Below are 15768 nucleotides of genomic sequence, written 5' to 3' on the forward strand. Positions count from 1 at the left end.
GTACAGGCTGCAGTAATTTTGTTTCTATCTTAAGCAAAGTCAAGCGCCATGAAAGAGGAGCCCACTGTGCCAACACTGTCTCCGTACTCATAGCTTGGTTGTATAGTTTAAAAACAGTGGCACCTTTAGGAGGAAATTGCACAGTGAAAGCCAAATATGTGTGGAACTTGTGCCACAAATGTCATAAAAACACATGCACCCATACATTTACACGGCTATGAATGTTTATGTTCACAGTATTTTGACTCGGTATTTTTTCACTTCCATTGTTGTTCAGAAATAGAAAGCAGTAAAAAGCCTGTGTGGGAATGTATAGAAGAGCGTTCACGGTAGAGAATATGACCACGTGTGGCATGTGTCAAGTCTGCACCGACTCTTTAAACTCTGCATCTGTGTGTGTTCCTGTTTGTGTGTGTGTGTGTGTGTGTGTATGTGTGTGCCTTGTGGACCCAGTGATTACTATGCATGACACAGACAGTAGCTCAGTGACAGTTTGCTGCATTCCTGTGGTCAGAGTTGGGAACGAGAGGGACGGCAGAAGAAGCGATTTACACGGCGGAGAGGAAAGAAGGAGAAAGTTCAGTTGGAATCACAGAAAATGGAGAATGCAGGGAGAGAGTTATCCGAACAGCTGATTATTGTTATTAATTGTGTTCCTTCAAGAGAGCAACAATGTTTTCTTTTCATATCAACCCTGCCCTCTGCCTTTGACTCACTTGTGTGAAATTGACCGTTCCGTCCAGGCCATATTGTTGACATGGTTGAGCGTGGTCACCAAGCACACGCACACACACACACCAACACACACACACAGTTACAGGCACGTTAATTGTCGAGTAATTACACATACCACAGCAGGCAAGTGGGAGAGCGGGGAGCAGGAGCTCCGAGTGATGGAGAGCATTCCTTTGTTGTTTGGATTGGTCCTCTCTCTCCCTCTCTCTCCCTCTCTCTCTCTCTCTCCCTTCTTCTCTCTCTCTCTCTCTCTCCACTGAATCCCCCTTGGCTTCCCAGGTTTCGAAGGAGAAGACAACAGCACAAGCGTGCTCTCTCCCAGATGTCAACAAACTCGTAAAGTCATAAAGCTGCATTTATGGCAGCTAAGACTCTGTTGATATTCTTCAAACACTCCCTTGCAGAAAAAACACAGCACAGATCTCTTAAAACTATTTTTGCTCCTGTTGGTCACCACGCTCTAAATAGATCCATGACTGCGCTTAATTTTTTAAACCTTTGTGATTTCTCTCCCCCTTACTTCAACACGTCGCGCCCCTCCTCAGTTATAGCAAACGGTCCACGCAGTGGCGACATTTTTTTTTTGCTCCATAAATCAGAGGCAGACTTCACTTGGCTGCATCACAGCCAAAACACATGCTGCAGTTTCCAGTCTCTAATAAGGGAAAACATGTTTTGACATTTCATTGGCAGGACTGTCGCCTCGCACACACTTGTGCTTCGCCTGCGTGGTGTGCTGGTGGTAAATAAAGATGCGCAGCGTCTTGGAAAACCATTTATCACTGCCACTCTTCTGCAAACACACTTGTGAGTAAACTGAGTTTGAGTTCATCTAACCACGGCTGTATCCCCGGTGTTAAGTGATGTCAGTGACCAAAGTCGTCCAGGTCGACAACATCCATTACAGACAGATTAGTTAGTGCTCTCTTTTAGCCCGTGACGACTACGGCATTGAAACAACTGTAAAAACACATTACGCTGTACCTCATGACTGTCCGACCTCTGCAAGAATGATGGGGGTGAGCAAAGAGCAAGAAAGCGTGTCGAGGCACTGCACCAAGACCACTGCAAAACAGATGAAAGAGCACCTCGCTTACCTGTAAACCACAATCGGTGTCAATGTCCTCCAATTATCTGTCATCAAGATGTTACCAAAAACATGTGGGTTAGTAGTTTTATCACCTAGAATCCTCAAAGCCCTACATCAGTCATGACCTCCTGAGATTAAATGAGCTGTCAGGGAGTGTTGGTGTCAACTGGTTCGGATACTGTTTCGCTGGTTATTGCTCTGAAGTAGTCTGGAAAGATTACATTAAACCCGTAAAAAATTAGGCTATTAGAAACCAATTAGAAAAAGTAAGATGCAGGGTTTGTCTTTCATGCCAGAGAATCTCTCCTTACACCGGGTGGGATCCCTCTCCAGACAGCCCCAGAGTTCCCGCTCAGCCTCCTGGGATCACATGGGAGTTGCGGAATTCACCCGGGGAATGCTGTCAAACACGCTCAAAAAAAACCCCCACGGGCCCTGGGATGATGTCACTGGGAGAGCTTAGCAGTGCTCTCATGCTAGCAAGCAACCCATGGCGACATAATTGCTTTATAGCTCCTGGAAACGTTTGACAAGAAAGGAGGTTAAAGGGAACGGCCAGATCATTTTCAGGGGAAATTATCCCGATAACATTTAGCGGTTTTCTTCTGAAGGCTTTTGGCTCCAGTGATGCATCTGTAAATGTCGAGTCAAGACCTAAAACAACCAGAAAGCCCCCAGATAAGGACCTGTTGGTTACATTGGTTTGACAGTAATGATAAAAACAAATGTATCATAATGGACGGCATTCACTCAGCTTATTCCGTCATGGGTCTGGCCTCTAACGCATGTCATCTCATTTTCCATTCCTGCCAAGCTTGAATGTTTATCCTTATGATAACAAAATATAGACAGCTGGGTTTGTGATCTTTAAGCGCGTCAAAGAGTCCCGCTTCAAAACCTTCACTGACTAGCTCGGCTGGTAGATAACCACACATAGCGGGTGAAGCGGAGAGCTGAGGAGCGGTGGAGAAAGTGCACAAGCTCTCTTCCTGTTTATCCACAAGGAGATCTTTGCGGTGCCTGAGAGATAAGATAACCCTGCTGCCATGGATATGCATGTGTTCGCATGTGCTTTTATGAGCGTGGGCACAGAAACCCTCCTTGACCTCAGTCCTCACAAGAGGACCGTTTTCAAGTGTCATATATCGTTTTCCAGCCAGTCATCGTGCATTACTCTTCAGTGTGCATAGCCTAAACAAAGCTATGCATAGTAAGGCTGTTTTGATAGTTCTGCACAATGTGTGTTGTTGTTTTGTGCAACCTCTGCTATGAGCTTTGTAGAATGCATGAACCTCTGCCAAATGAAATAACCCACCGATGCAGAAACCGCTGCCATCCACTCGTGCCTTCGCGATGTCTTCAGACTGATGCATGACCGTACACGCATGTAGCTGAGATTTTTCAGACGATGCACATAACTCATGCGAGGAGCAGCTCAGCACGTTGTACAAATACCCACAGTTCTACACGTACAGCATTAGAAGGAGCAACATTTTTAAGGATAAGTTATCTTAGGTTTATATAAGTAGTGCAGTATGTTTTTATGACGGAAGCACAGAAACAGTGTCCAAATCTTGATTTGTTTTCCTGTATAACTAGTCAACTTCACATTCTCGTGGGCAATTTGGTGTGTTCATGCTGGGTCTGTCAAGTTGCCCCTGGGGCTCTGAGGTAGGCTGTAGGATATAATTACATAAATAGCTCATCCCGTAGAAATATAAAGGCTATGCATGATGGAATTAAGTTATAATTTGCCATCCTGGTAAATAGCTGTGTTTTTATGTGTAGGTTGTTTAGGTTGTTACTCTGTTGGAGCATATCCTTTCTCGACTAGGTAGAGTTTTCATCAGATCCTGTTTACTACAAAACAACTGTTGGCTGTGAGTTAAACTGCTCATTGATCAATCATCATCATAATCCCAGGGTACTTTTAAAGTGTGGCTCTAACAGTGACATTTGTACATGTTTGTGCAGGCACTGGCAAGCACTCTCCTGCCATCAAAGAATAAGGTCATACAAAAATGAGAATGCACTCAGCATCTACTCACCCCCATGCTCAAGAAGTCTTCTGAAGTTTTAGTTTTTGCCCACAAAACATTTGTGGAGCTTCTCAGCAAAACAGCATCGCACGATCTAATCCAAGTCTCTGGAAGCCCTGAGTTCCCAAATTGATTTGAAAAGACAAAACTGACACCCTTTATTTCTTCGGACATAGCGCATGCTAACACCATTACCTTAAAAAAATGTAGTGACTAGGTTCTTTTCAAATCAGTTTTGGATCTCGTCGCTGACTGAAACTTGGATTGCTCAGTGAGCTATATCGACCAAATCATGTTTTTATTCAAATGTGGTTTTTTGCTTGCAGTCCCCATCTGCGTCAGTTGTTTGGGAGAATGCTGCAGCGCTGTTTTGCTGTGAAGCCCCAGAAATGTTTTGTGGAGGACGTACCTTCACCCGACTTTCCATCGGCATGACGGTGGTGATGGGCACATACTGACTTAATTTAAATTTTTTGGGCGAGCTTATCTTTTAACCACCATATCCTTTGAACAGCATCACAGCGTTTCTTGTTTTCTCACAACAGAAGCTAAATGCTTAATTTCAGACTTCATGACTTAGTCCCAGTCCTGCTGCATTACGTAACTTTTCCCAGTTTGTCTCTCTCCCCATTAATTCAAAACCTACAGAGTCAGGACTGGGTCGCGTCCTGTGAATGGAGACTTGTCTGCATTCCTGTTGTAATATCATTAGCTGAACATGCCTCTTATCTGGTGTCTTATCACTGCTGCCAAGTGGGCCTGAAAGAATGCTCTCTTTCTCTCTTTTTTTTTTGTCCCCCTCTCCCATTTTCTCCTTCTCTTTGCCACCCTAAAGGCTCTCTCTGAGCCGGTTTAGAATGAGGGGTCAAGTGTGGGGTGGTCTGTTCACACCTGCGCATTAGGCCCTGTGTGTGTGTGTGTGTGTGTGTGTGTTTGAGAGCGTGTGTGAGTGAGTGAGTGTGAGAGAGAGAGAGAGAGAGAGAGAGAGAGAGAGAGAGAGAGAAAGAGCCTCCCTCCCCTCATCCAGTCTCCAGCTCCACTTCCAGCTGTTGCCACATTCCTCCGCAAGTCGCGATTGGCTGAGGCCGCCGGCTTTTCTTTGCGTCTGTGTGTGTTTGTGTGTGTGTGAATGTGTCAGAGGGTTATAAGTCTTATACCCGGGCGACCACATGCCGCACAGGGGAGAAGTGACAGAAGATTTCCGGGATCTGTAGGATCGTAACCGCGTCTCCTGTCTCCTGCACGATGACAGAAGTGGCCTGTCCCGCTTCACTAATGGTGAGCACCTTTCTGTCTTGTATTCGGCTCACGGACAGCTTTCCCTATTTCTTTACGTGCTGCTCGGTCAGGGACGTTTGCTTGGCGTCTCGAGCGGTGTTTAATCCGCGGCTCAGGCTGTTCTTTGCCGTGTTTGTTTCTTAAGTGAGCTGTTTAACGATAAGCTCAATCTGATCCGACTTTAATTCCAGGGTTTTCTTTCTCACTGAATGAAACACAAACTGTTGTGTTTGTTTCTGAGCCACCCATCCAAAGCCCCCTGCTCAGTATAGGTGTATTATACTGTAAGTAACATACATTTCTATATTTGTTATTAAGTGATATCACTTTATCCTGTTTATCATGACGTTGCCCATTTGACCCAAGCATTGCACATTCCAGGTACTTGTACTTTACTCGAGTATTTCCATTTAAAGAAACTTTGTACTTCTACTCCACCACAGTTCAGAGAGTATTAACTAGTAGAACTATTGTTCTTTTTTTACTCGGCTACACTTGTCTGACAGCTTCACTGATTTACTCAGATCACTTTGTGTCATACCGCTCAATGAAAGCTGTGGTATCTCTAAATTTGGTCATGTAAACAATTGAATAGTTGATAATGAACTGAATGGTTACAGTTCCATTACGGGCTGAGAAAATGATCCTACAGTGAACAAACTACTTCAAACAAAACTTGGATTAGCTGGGAAATGCATGAAAGCGGGTCGTTTTTCAATTGTTTTTCAATTAGAAGTTGACTTTTTAGAGACACATGGTTCTCACAGGTCGGCACACACAACAAACTGATGGTGATCTTATAGAAAATGATGCACTGCTGTAGATAACACTACCTGTTACTTTGTTAGCTGTAGCTTGCAACCTTATGCACCAGTAATATGTATCCAAAAAACAGGATACCAATGTAAAAATCTGCTTTTACAGTCCGGTACAGCTACTTTTAGTGAAGGATCTGAATACCTCTTCCACCTCTGACCCAATCAATGCTTCCAAGTAAATAACGAAATCCAGATTATAGCTTCTGTGTGTACAAAGGGCCGCAGTGTCTTAACACCATCAACGTCACAATGTCGGGCAAGGTTTTTCAAGATGGCAGCAAGTCAAATAAAGTAAAGGAGCCAAACTGACAATGAATTCACAAAGCTTTAGAGAACCCAGATTTCTTCACAGCGTTGTGAAAGAAATCTTTGTTTTGCGTCCTTTAGTAGAGGCAGTGAGGCATGTCATTGTTAACTGAGATAAAACGAATGATTGAATTAAGTTAACTCGAATATATTTCGGGAATATTTACTAAATCAAGGACTTATCTTGACATAATTATTCTCCAGTAATCAGTTATGACAACAGTTTTGAGCTTTTGGCGCTCTGGTGCACCAGTGTAGTCAGCAGCGAGCACCACAGCGATGTTATACGACCTATTTGAAGACCAGTCAGAGGATTGTGTTGGTTGAATATTTGTGGTAGGATTTTGTATGTAGGTGTGTAAATAAGAACAAGCTTCATCCCTCATTTGACACAAATTTAGAGAATATCTGTGGTATAAGTGGATCAGTCTGCCAATGAAGGTCCAGCCGGTGCACCTAAATTATTCCATGACTCAGAATTGGAATCCGCATAATCATTCCTATGATTTAACTGAAGCGCAACATGTCGCTTCCCCACTAATGCAGCCAGTGACGAACAAGTTGAAGAAACCTGGCCAAGCGGCAACATCGGACATTTTACTGGTTTCGCGACAGCAATACCTCCATCAGAAAGCTAAGCTGACGTTAAAACCATTCCGCCTGTCAACTTGGCCCGGGTCATGATGTGGAAACCAGGAGGATGCAACTGTTCTGTCACGAGGACATGAAAACTGTTATCAGCTGCTAGACTCATACCAGAACGAAAACAGTATGATACGCTGTATGTGAGCACACACATAGATTTAGATAAGAGTGTTTTTTTTTCTCTGTGCAGAAGTTTATTTTATTTCTACTTAGTTGTCGAGATATCCATATCTGCATTCCTTCCAGAGTGCGTACTGTTTATGTGTTCACTAGGTATATGTCAGCTGAAAAAGGTAAAAAGAAGGCAGGCTCTGTCACTGGTGCAGTATAGGATCACATTATGTTTTGAGGCCAGTGGTGGGGAACTTTTTTTTTTTTTCCACCATTAATCTCTTTTACTTCATCTCTGGATTCTTTAGTCTGCGTTTTTATCCATTTCCTTTTCTTTTGTCTCCCGTTTCCCCCCACACGCTCCGTTGGTCTCTCTTGTTATCTCAAAGCCCATCTCTCTGCCTTCCTCTTTTCTTGTCTACCCAGCAGCCACAGCTCAGTTAACCCCTGTGAGCTATGCTTTCTGATGTGGGTTTTATGTCCCTCGAACAATTCACCGTCCCTCCTCGTCTCTCTGTCATATCCGGCCCCTCAGAAACCCAAACATCAGTTGATCCCCTGCATCTGGCGGTGAAGGTAATCTGGGCTTTTCCCGAAAAGACACACACACCCTAGATAGAAATTCAACTTAGATTTCCTCCAACTTTGAGTCAGCTGCAATAACAATAGACTTTCTTTCCTGTGAGGATCTTGCATTTCGGTAAATGAAAAAATAAAAGGAAAAGAAAAACGAGAACAGGAGTGTGAGAGGAGTTGGAGTTGGAGAACAATGCCGGTGGATGTTTGCTGTGTTTTGAGTGAAGGTTTTCAAGGTCAAGCTGTGTTAATCAGCTTGCAGAGTTTTCACCAAAACACACACACACACACACAAGACGCACATACACCCGGGTTTCTCATGTAGACCAGTGACAGAGAAGAGCTGTATGTCCAAAAGCATAGCACTGCATGAAATGGTGACGCCTGTGGTGTGTGTGCATCCTTAAAGCTTGTATTAAACTCGTTTAAAGCTCTGTTGGAGACTTTATTGGACACAGCGTGGTGAAGCGAAGGGAGGAAGATTTAGCCATATGAATTGCTCTATAAGAGGGACACAGAGAGAGGGACTCCATATTAAACAGCATCTGGGATACAATGCTGGCTTTGTCAGGTGGGAGGAGGAGAGGGTGATGCTGGAATGTAAGGGGAGGGGATGTTAGTGAGAGACAGAGGGATGGGGAAAGAGAGAGGTAACGATGAAGAGAGGAGAACAGCGAGGCAAAGACGGATAGATTTCTTCAGTCAGTTACTTTATGCTGTAACTTTACATTTCTTTGGGTTCAGTTTTGAATCTTATGTTGCAACATTGCTGTGCTGACGGTCTGGTTCGATTTGGGCTCAAAAAGTAATTGGCTGGGGGGGGTCACCTGGCTCCGTCATAAATACCCAGTTGCTTCACGCTTACAAATGTTGAAACACCACCTCAAACTTTCTGGCTTGGCAGCCGACACCAGCAACACCACCGCCATCCAGCCCACCTCATGACATGACAGTCAGCCCGTATACATGCAATAAGACACGTATGGTAGAATTGTTGATATGGTGCATGTTTGAATGTATCCATGGTTTGCAAAAATGTCAAATGCACGCGCATTATTTCAGTGAATATGAATTAATGAATCCTCTACAAGCACATGTTTTGTACACTGCCACAAACAAAACATCGTCAACACTTCCCAAACCAGTATGGAAATGGTTTCATTAGGAGATGCATATAGATGGAAATGTATGCAACTGGAACCGGAAATAAAAACACATTCGAACAAAGCAATTCCAGCCTATCACTGTCCAAAGAAATGGACCGGGCCAGTACATTTGCACACACCCGGGCACCAGGAACTTATGTGGTGCTCAGCTGTATTTGCAAAAGTGTCTTTTTTGCATGAAACTACTTTTACTTCTGTATCAAGTCTACTGCCAGGGTGCATCATTTTCCCCACCGTTATCTACATTAGTTGGTATATAAGACAGTTCATATCATTTTGAGGAGCTGCAAGCCTGGAAACGTTCTCTAGCCTAAGGCCAGTGTAAGATATTTCAATAAAGCAGCCACATGCACTGAAGAAGCAGATGGCCAGTATTAAATATCTGCGTTACAAGTAAAAAAGGACAATCCTGATAATGTCTGTCACATGTTATCTTAAATTACAATATCTTAAAGAATATCTCAAGCATGCAAATGAGAGGATTCTGGATGTTAATTTGAAAAACTGCCATATTGAAGATTTAATCCAGGTTTTGTTGCATCAAAATGGACATATGCAAGTGACATAACCATCCCAGCTAGCACCAACAAAACCTGTTCCAAACCAGCTGCATTCAAAGCCATTGGACATATGGCTTTGAGAATGCAGACTGCAGCAGAAACAGACAGAAACAATAATGTAGAGGGTAATTGGAACAGAGAGAAAGACAAAACAGATGTAGAGGAAATACAAAAAGGAGAAGGGACTCGACAGAGGGATGAAAGGCGAGGATCAAGAAAACAAAAGGATGACATCAAAAAGTCAGAGAACGAACGCAGGACATGTCCCTCTGGTTTTATGAGTCCTCTCTCCATCTTCCATCGCTCTTTCTCCCTCATGTTCCTCTCTCCTTCTCTGCAGCTCCAGATGTAGTGAAAACTTTTGGGGGGGACTCAGCTGTTCTACAGATGGGATCAAAGAGAGATTGTAGTGCCTGTGCATTTCTTTTTATTGTGTCCTCTTGTGTTTTTATGACATTATTTCAGCTAATCTTTAATTATTTAAAGGGCTTAGGACAACAGGTTTAGGGCAACAGATTTAGAATCAATGTTACAGGCCTGCCCATGAGGGTTATCTTTCCATTGGTCAACTTTCCCATAAAAGGGAAAAATAAATACCTCTGAAAATTGTCCCACTCTTTCATATCATTCCATTTCAGGAGTTAGTTTGTGATGAAATGCCGAAGTGTACTTCCCCTCTCTCCCGTAGTCTGCCTCATTTTGACAACCTACTGTATATTTCCCAGACTGCCCTGTCACAGAAGTGAAGAGTTTTGTCTATTTTTGTGTTTAGATTTATTGTTCAGCGACAGTTCAGTCATGGCTCTTTGTGGGTTAACAGCAGAACCTCATAATAATTACACATTACATAATATTCACACATCAAACTCCACTGTCTGCAATGGAAAAGTGACGTCCTGTTAAATGAATGTTATGCCACAAACACACTGTACACCACGAGACCTGAAAAATACAAAACAACAACCTGGCTTAAAAGATGACACACTGTTTAGTTCAAGTAGAATTTAGGATTGAATTGTGTGACATCTTCTATAAAGAAATGGATCAGGTTTTTGCAGTATGATAATGTCCTCCATGATAACACCTCTGTGTAGACTATGTTGAGCAATCAATAGCATTATTGTAAAAAAATGTTTTTATTGAATTGAATTCTTCCTCTTCTCTTCTTTTTAAATTTAATATATATAGTCTCTGTTCATTTTAGCATGCTAAAATGCTATTATTGGATGCCAGATGAATAATCTGCCTGATTCAAATCCACAGTTGTCAGGGATATGCCATTCAAGACCTGCTTTACTGGATTCGGCAATGCCACAAACTTCAAATAAAATTTTAAGATGCTATGTTATTACCTTATACAGTTGCTATTGTGAGCATGTTAGCACATGTTAACTATTTACACATAATGCAGAGCATTATGAGTATTCATGTGGAGTCCTGTATCTGGCCACCTGATGAATATAAGTTTAGTATTCACTCTCTTTTAGCTTAGTTTTGGTCTCCACCAACTCCTTTAAAACTATGTGGCTCTGCCTGATGTCAGTGAGCTGAAAGATGCAAAAAGCCTCCCTGGAGCTGAGGTGTATCGCAGAGTTAAGTGATAATTCTCTGTGGGTTCGCCACAACAAGGGAGCCCTTTCATATCAAACACAGACATTCCATCCTCTATAAATATCAAGATATTGAAAAGAGCAGCCATGAAGGCTAGGAAAATAGTAGCACGTGTCTCTAAACGTTCTCTAAACCCGCAAACCTACCAAGACCATCCAGTAATCTCATACTTCAGCACTTTAGTCCACTGTGGCCCTGATAACATCAGTTTTGATGATTGGCGATTGTGTAGACCCCTCAGGATACCAGAGCTGAAATCTGAAAATCTAGATGGGGGGTTGACACAGCTCACTGCTCTGCTTAAACTGGAGCACAACAAGGCCAAAGACCTGTCTTGGCCTGCTCAGACTGGAGCTCACCTGCTGAAAGAAGAAGAAGAAGGGGGGGCTATGGAGAAAGAATGGGCCACAGAAAGAGACAATGAGAAGGAACAATGGGGGAAATAAAAAAGAAACTACATTTTTGTATGGTGGAAGGGAGAGCCAAGGAGGTGGGAAAGGACATAGCGGGGTGAGAAAGAGAATAGTCTTGTGATTAAACTCAAAACAATCCTTCTCAGCTCTGAAATTAGACTTTGACCTCCTTTTTTCCTCTGGGCCCTGGAGCACCTTTGCATTTGTCCATCTGATGTTGTCATCATACACTGTGTGTTTGCTTTGTCTACACTAGTGTTGAAAAAAATCAGTGGAATGTGGGGCCTCATATCTTCATGTGATAACAAAAAGAGCTGATGCGTGACTTTATTTGTGGATGTTTGTGTGTTCATAGGGGTTACAGGGGTGACTGAATTGCAAAGAATAGCAAGTGTGTGTATGTGTGTGTGAGAGACACAGAGAGAGTGTGTGTGTTTAAAGGCAGTAAGGGTGTTAAAGCAGCAAAGGAAGTGACCTCATAGAGGAAGTTGGCGCTGAATTCGAGGAAATGGTATTAGGGAAGTGGGCTGGCTTTGATTTGCGCTTCCTCTGCTGGTGACTTGAGGAAGAAATGAAAATAGAGGAGAGTGAGATTGAAGAGGCTGAAGGATGGGAAAGGAGAAATGAAGGAAAGACAGGAGGAGGAGAGGGAAGAAGAGAAGACAATGAGGTTGGAGAGCTGGAAAACAGTTGAAGAAGCACAAGTGAGCTCTGTAGAGGAAGGAAGGGAAAAGTATTGAAAAAACAAATACGATCTTTGTGGTAAAAAACTGTGTGAGGTGGATCATGATTACAGGATTATAACAGGATAACATTGAAGAAGGGGGGTATAACAAGAAGAGAGAGGAGGAAGAGAGGAAGGAGATGACAGAATGTGGAAAAGGAAATGTGGTTGAGGTGGTTTCCCAAATACTGTAATCATCTCTGCTTTAGTGAGAAGCATTCACTCATCCAGCTGGGTGTGTGTACATGTGTTTGTGCCTTTGAATGTGTGTGTGCACACGTAAATACAAGCGAGACTGTTTTTCCTGTATTGAATTGTAGGGTACTGCAGGGGTTGTCCTTGGCACTGGATCTGAGTGTGTTTACTCAAACACACAGGGATCTTTAAAGCAGTTTTGATTTCACCGCCTGTTATCTTGTAGTTTCTCATTGCTTTCTGCTTATTCCCGCCCTTCAAACATTTAGACTTGATTTTTTTTATCTCTATCTTGGACTCCACTGTCAACTAGGAAGATGATTCATCACCAAGCTGCAACTTCTGGGTCTGAAAAATGGAGTGCCAAAAGCTGCAGTTCCTCTAATGGCCACTTGAGGCCAGCTCTAAAAGCGAGTCAATTCCCATAGACCCCCATATCAAAATGTCCAACTTTACAGCTGAAATAAACATGTCTAGGCTATAAACATGTTTATTTCAGCAGTGACGTTGGACATTTTACTGCGAGCTATCGCGCTAACTATCAACAACCAGCGGTCATTCGGCTCAATTCAGCTCAACCCATGTTCCACCCCTTTGCCCATTTTTCCATGAGCCGTGAGTAAGCTGAGCCAGGAACTGACAGGATGTAGAGGTATGACAGCTGACGGAGATGCCCCATTGATCATAACAATGGCTCTTCAGAAACCCTTAGGTAATTTCACAAAGTATACATCCATGTTTTAAAAAGTGTATGGTCATCTCACTAAATCCTCACTAGTGACCCCTAGAGGCCGAAAGTTGTATTTCCACAGTTTACTTTTGACATTATGACACATCTTTGACATTTGACCAATGGCACAAGAGGAGCGCTGATGAAGTCTCCAAAGTGGAAAGGGCACATCCTCTGGGAAGCATGAATGAACTCAGTGAACTTCATTAACTGCTGTCGATGAGATTTGGCCCTATGGTTGCACTAGATGAGAGGTCAGAGGGGCTATCAAAATAATAGGAACCATCATCTGGGTACCATGAATATCTCATTTCGGGGTAATCTGGAACTGATGTCAAGATAGTATCTTACTCTGGACCAAAGTGTTGGACATACAAATCGAGTTAAGTCAATCTATTTTTTCCGAGCCCATAATCACCATCACACTGCCTCATTGGGCTTTACAATCTCTACAGTTTACAGCATCCTCTGTTCTTAGACACTCGATTTGAGTGAGGAAAAAACTCCCGGGGTAAACCCCCCCCCCCCCCCCATGCATATCAAGCAACTGATGTTAACCGCTGTCAACTGCTGTCATTTGGCTCTGCTGAAAAACACACACGCACACACACTTTCAAAGCACCAGGCAGTGCGTTCATTACCAACAAGTCGTGGGAACTCTGTTTTCATGGAACATTCCTACCAGTTCCTCCCACTGCAAACCAGCTTTTTTGTGTGTGTGTGTGTGTGTGTGTGTGTGTGTGTGTGTGCATGCGTGCGTGCGCGCGCGTGTACTTTTTCCTCCCAAGTGGTATTTTCCCCTTGGAACACTTTCACACGGAGAGTTCCTCTCATGTGGCAGCAGCTGGGCATGCAATGCACCGTTGATCTTTTTTTTCTTTGCATGTGTTATTTGGTGTTTATGTGGATTTGTATTTGAGTGTAGCTATACATATGAGGCGTTGTCTTTGTATAGATGTATCGATACATGTAAAGAATACAGAATATGTGTGTACCTGGCAAGGTCATTAGTCTGTTTTTTTTTTTTTACATGTTTAGCTTTTATTAAATAAGGACAAAAAAATAGAACATGAAATAAAATCAATTCATTTAAAGTATATTATTATATGTGTGTTCTGAGGTGCATTTCCCTTCTCTCTATCTTAACTGCAGGACTCTGAGATGATTTTCCAACCAGAGTCAGATCAGATGTCTCCAATTGAACCCAAGGTGAGAGGTCTTATTTCAAAAGTCTTTATTCAAAGGTAGTTGGCCATATGAATCCGAAACAATTCAACATTTAAGGTTCAGCTTTTTCTAGATTTACCACAATGAATAATAGACTGATATAAAATAGACTGTGTGTGAAAATGACCTTTCAACTCTGACCGATGCTTGCAGTCTCCGCCTCTGGACCTGATTGACACAGGGAAGGGGCTGAAGGTCCAGACTGCCACGCCACATCTGGTGAGCCTGGGCAGCGGGAGGCTGAGTGTGGCAATCACCCTGCTGCCATTGAAAGAAGGTAACACACACACACACACACACACACACACACACACACACACACACACACACACACACAGGTATTCCATGGGTTAGGATTACCAGGTCATACAGTCACTATTCATCTTCCCCTCCCTTCCCAACGCCCAGGATCAAGGATGTAATTTCTCTCAGGTCATGTAAAACTGTCACCTGTGTTGAAAGCAGACCTTTGCAGTCTCCTCCCTCCCTTCCCCATCCCTCCCCGATTGCTTTGTTTACCCCGCCTGTCCCCGCTCTACTTCTCCACCCTCCCACCCATGGCTTCATTTCCATGGTTACTGGAGAGGTGGGGGAGCGTGATAGGGGAAAGTGATACTCTAGGCTTGGTCGCAATAGAGTCAAGACAAGGAGCCAGCATTACTTCCTCCCACAGGACTCCTTCGGACTGAAAACATATTCATACAAGTCATTACATCCAAAATTGTTGGTTATTTATTTTTATTGTCGTCGCGGGTTGAACGTATTCCACTTATTGGCTAATGCACGGACTGACTGCAAAGTTAACCCTACAAATAATGAGGACAACTCCGCGCCAACACAAACAGCTTTAAAACAGCAATGACGACTCACAAAGCACGGTCTCGTGATACTGTCTACTACAACAGACAGAAAGCACCAATTCCATTAAAATAAAGCTGAAAACGACACTATTCCTTGGAGAAGCAGTTTTCAAATCAGTTCAAGATGTTTTTTCACTCAACAAATTGCATCCAGCAATACATTGGCATAAATGATGCACTGAATGTGTCCGGACACACGCAGAATGATTATGGTGACATATTGGCCGTGTATTTATAGTTATTATTTATAGTTTCTCTATCATCAGCCACCCACAGGTGTCCTTCTCCCTCAGTCACTCTCTCTCACACACACACACGCACACATGCACACACACATACATTCATCAGATCAGCAAACCACAGGCGCCATAGCTTGATTATTATTCCACTTAGTAGGCCAAACACATGATAGCGAAGATAGAAAGATTTACAACACGATAAAGTTAGACATGCTTGTACAACTGATTGAAATTCAATAGCCTGCAGATAGTAGATGGAATACTAATACAAACGGACTGACATTAGATTAAAAGCGGTGAAAGTTGGTGGGTATCTGTCCTTCGCGGAAAAAACACTGGCGACTCTCGCACACACTTGTAGAGTTAACATGTCCTGTGTGGATCACAGAGCTCTCATTATGCAGAAAGACAGACACTTTTTTGTTTTGCCTCCTCTCAGCCATGA

At 43.1% G+C, this 15768-nt stretch overlaps 1 protein-coding gene across 5 annotated transcripts in view; it reads left to right on the plus strand.

Annotated features, from left to right (window-relative positions):
- The first annotated feature begins 4904 nt into the window (after window positions 1-4904).
- phldb2b (pleckstrin homology-like domain, family B, member 2b) overlaps window positions 4905-15768 on the plus strand; it is a 43709-nt gene continuing 32845 nt past the window's right edge. For all 5 annotated transcript variants that reach the window (XM_030398544.1, XM_030398546.1, XM_030398545.1 and 2 more), the window contains exons 1-3: window positions 4905-5142; window positions 14150-14206; window positions 14378-14501. In XM_030398544.1, the coding sequence (XP_030254404.1) occupies window positions 5110-5142; window positions 14150-14206; window positions 14378-14501 (214 nt within the window). In that variant the 5' untranslated portion in view covers window positions 4905-5109. The remainder of the gene's footprint in view (window positions 5143-14149; window positions 14207-14377; window positions 14502-15768) is intronic.

The sequence above is a fragment of the Sparus aurata genome, chromosome 19 (assembly GCF_900880675.1).
Source record: "Sparus aurata chromosome 19, fSpaAur1.1, whole genome shotgun sequence".
Lineage (NCBI taxonomy): Eukaryota > Metazoa > Chordata > Actinopteri > Spariformes > Sparidae > Sparus > Sparus aurata.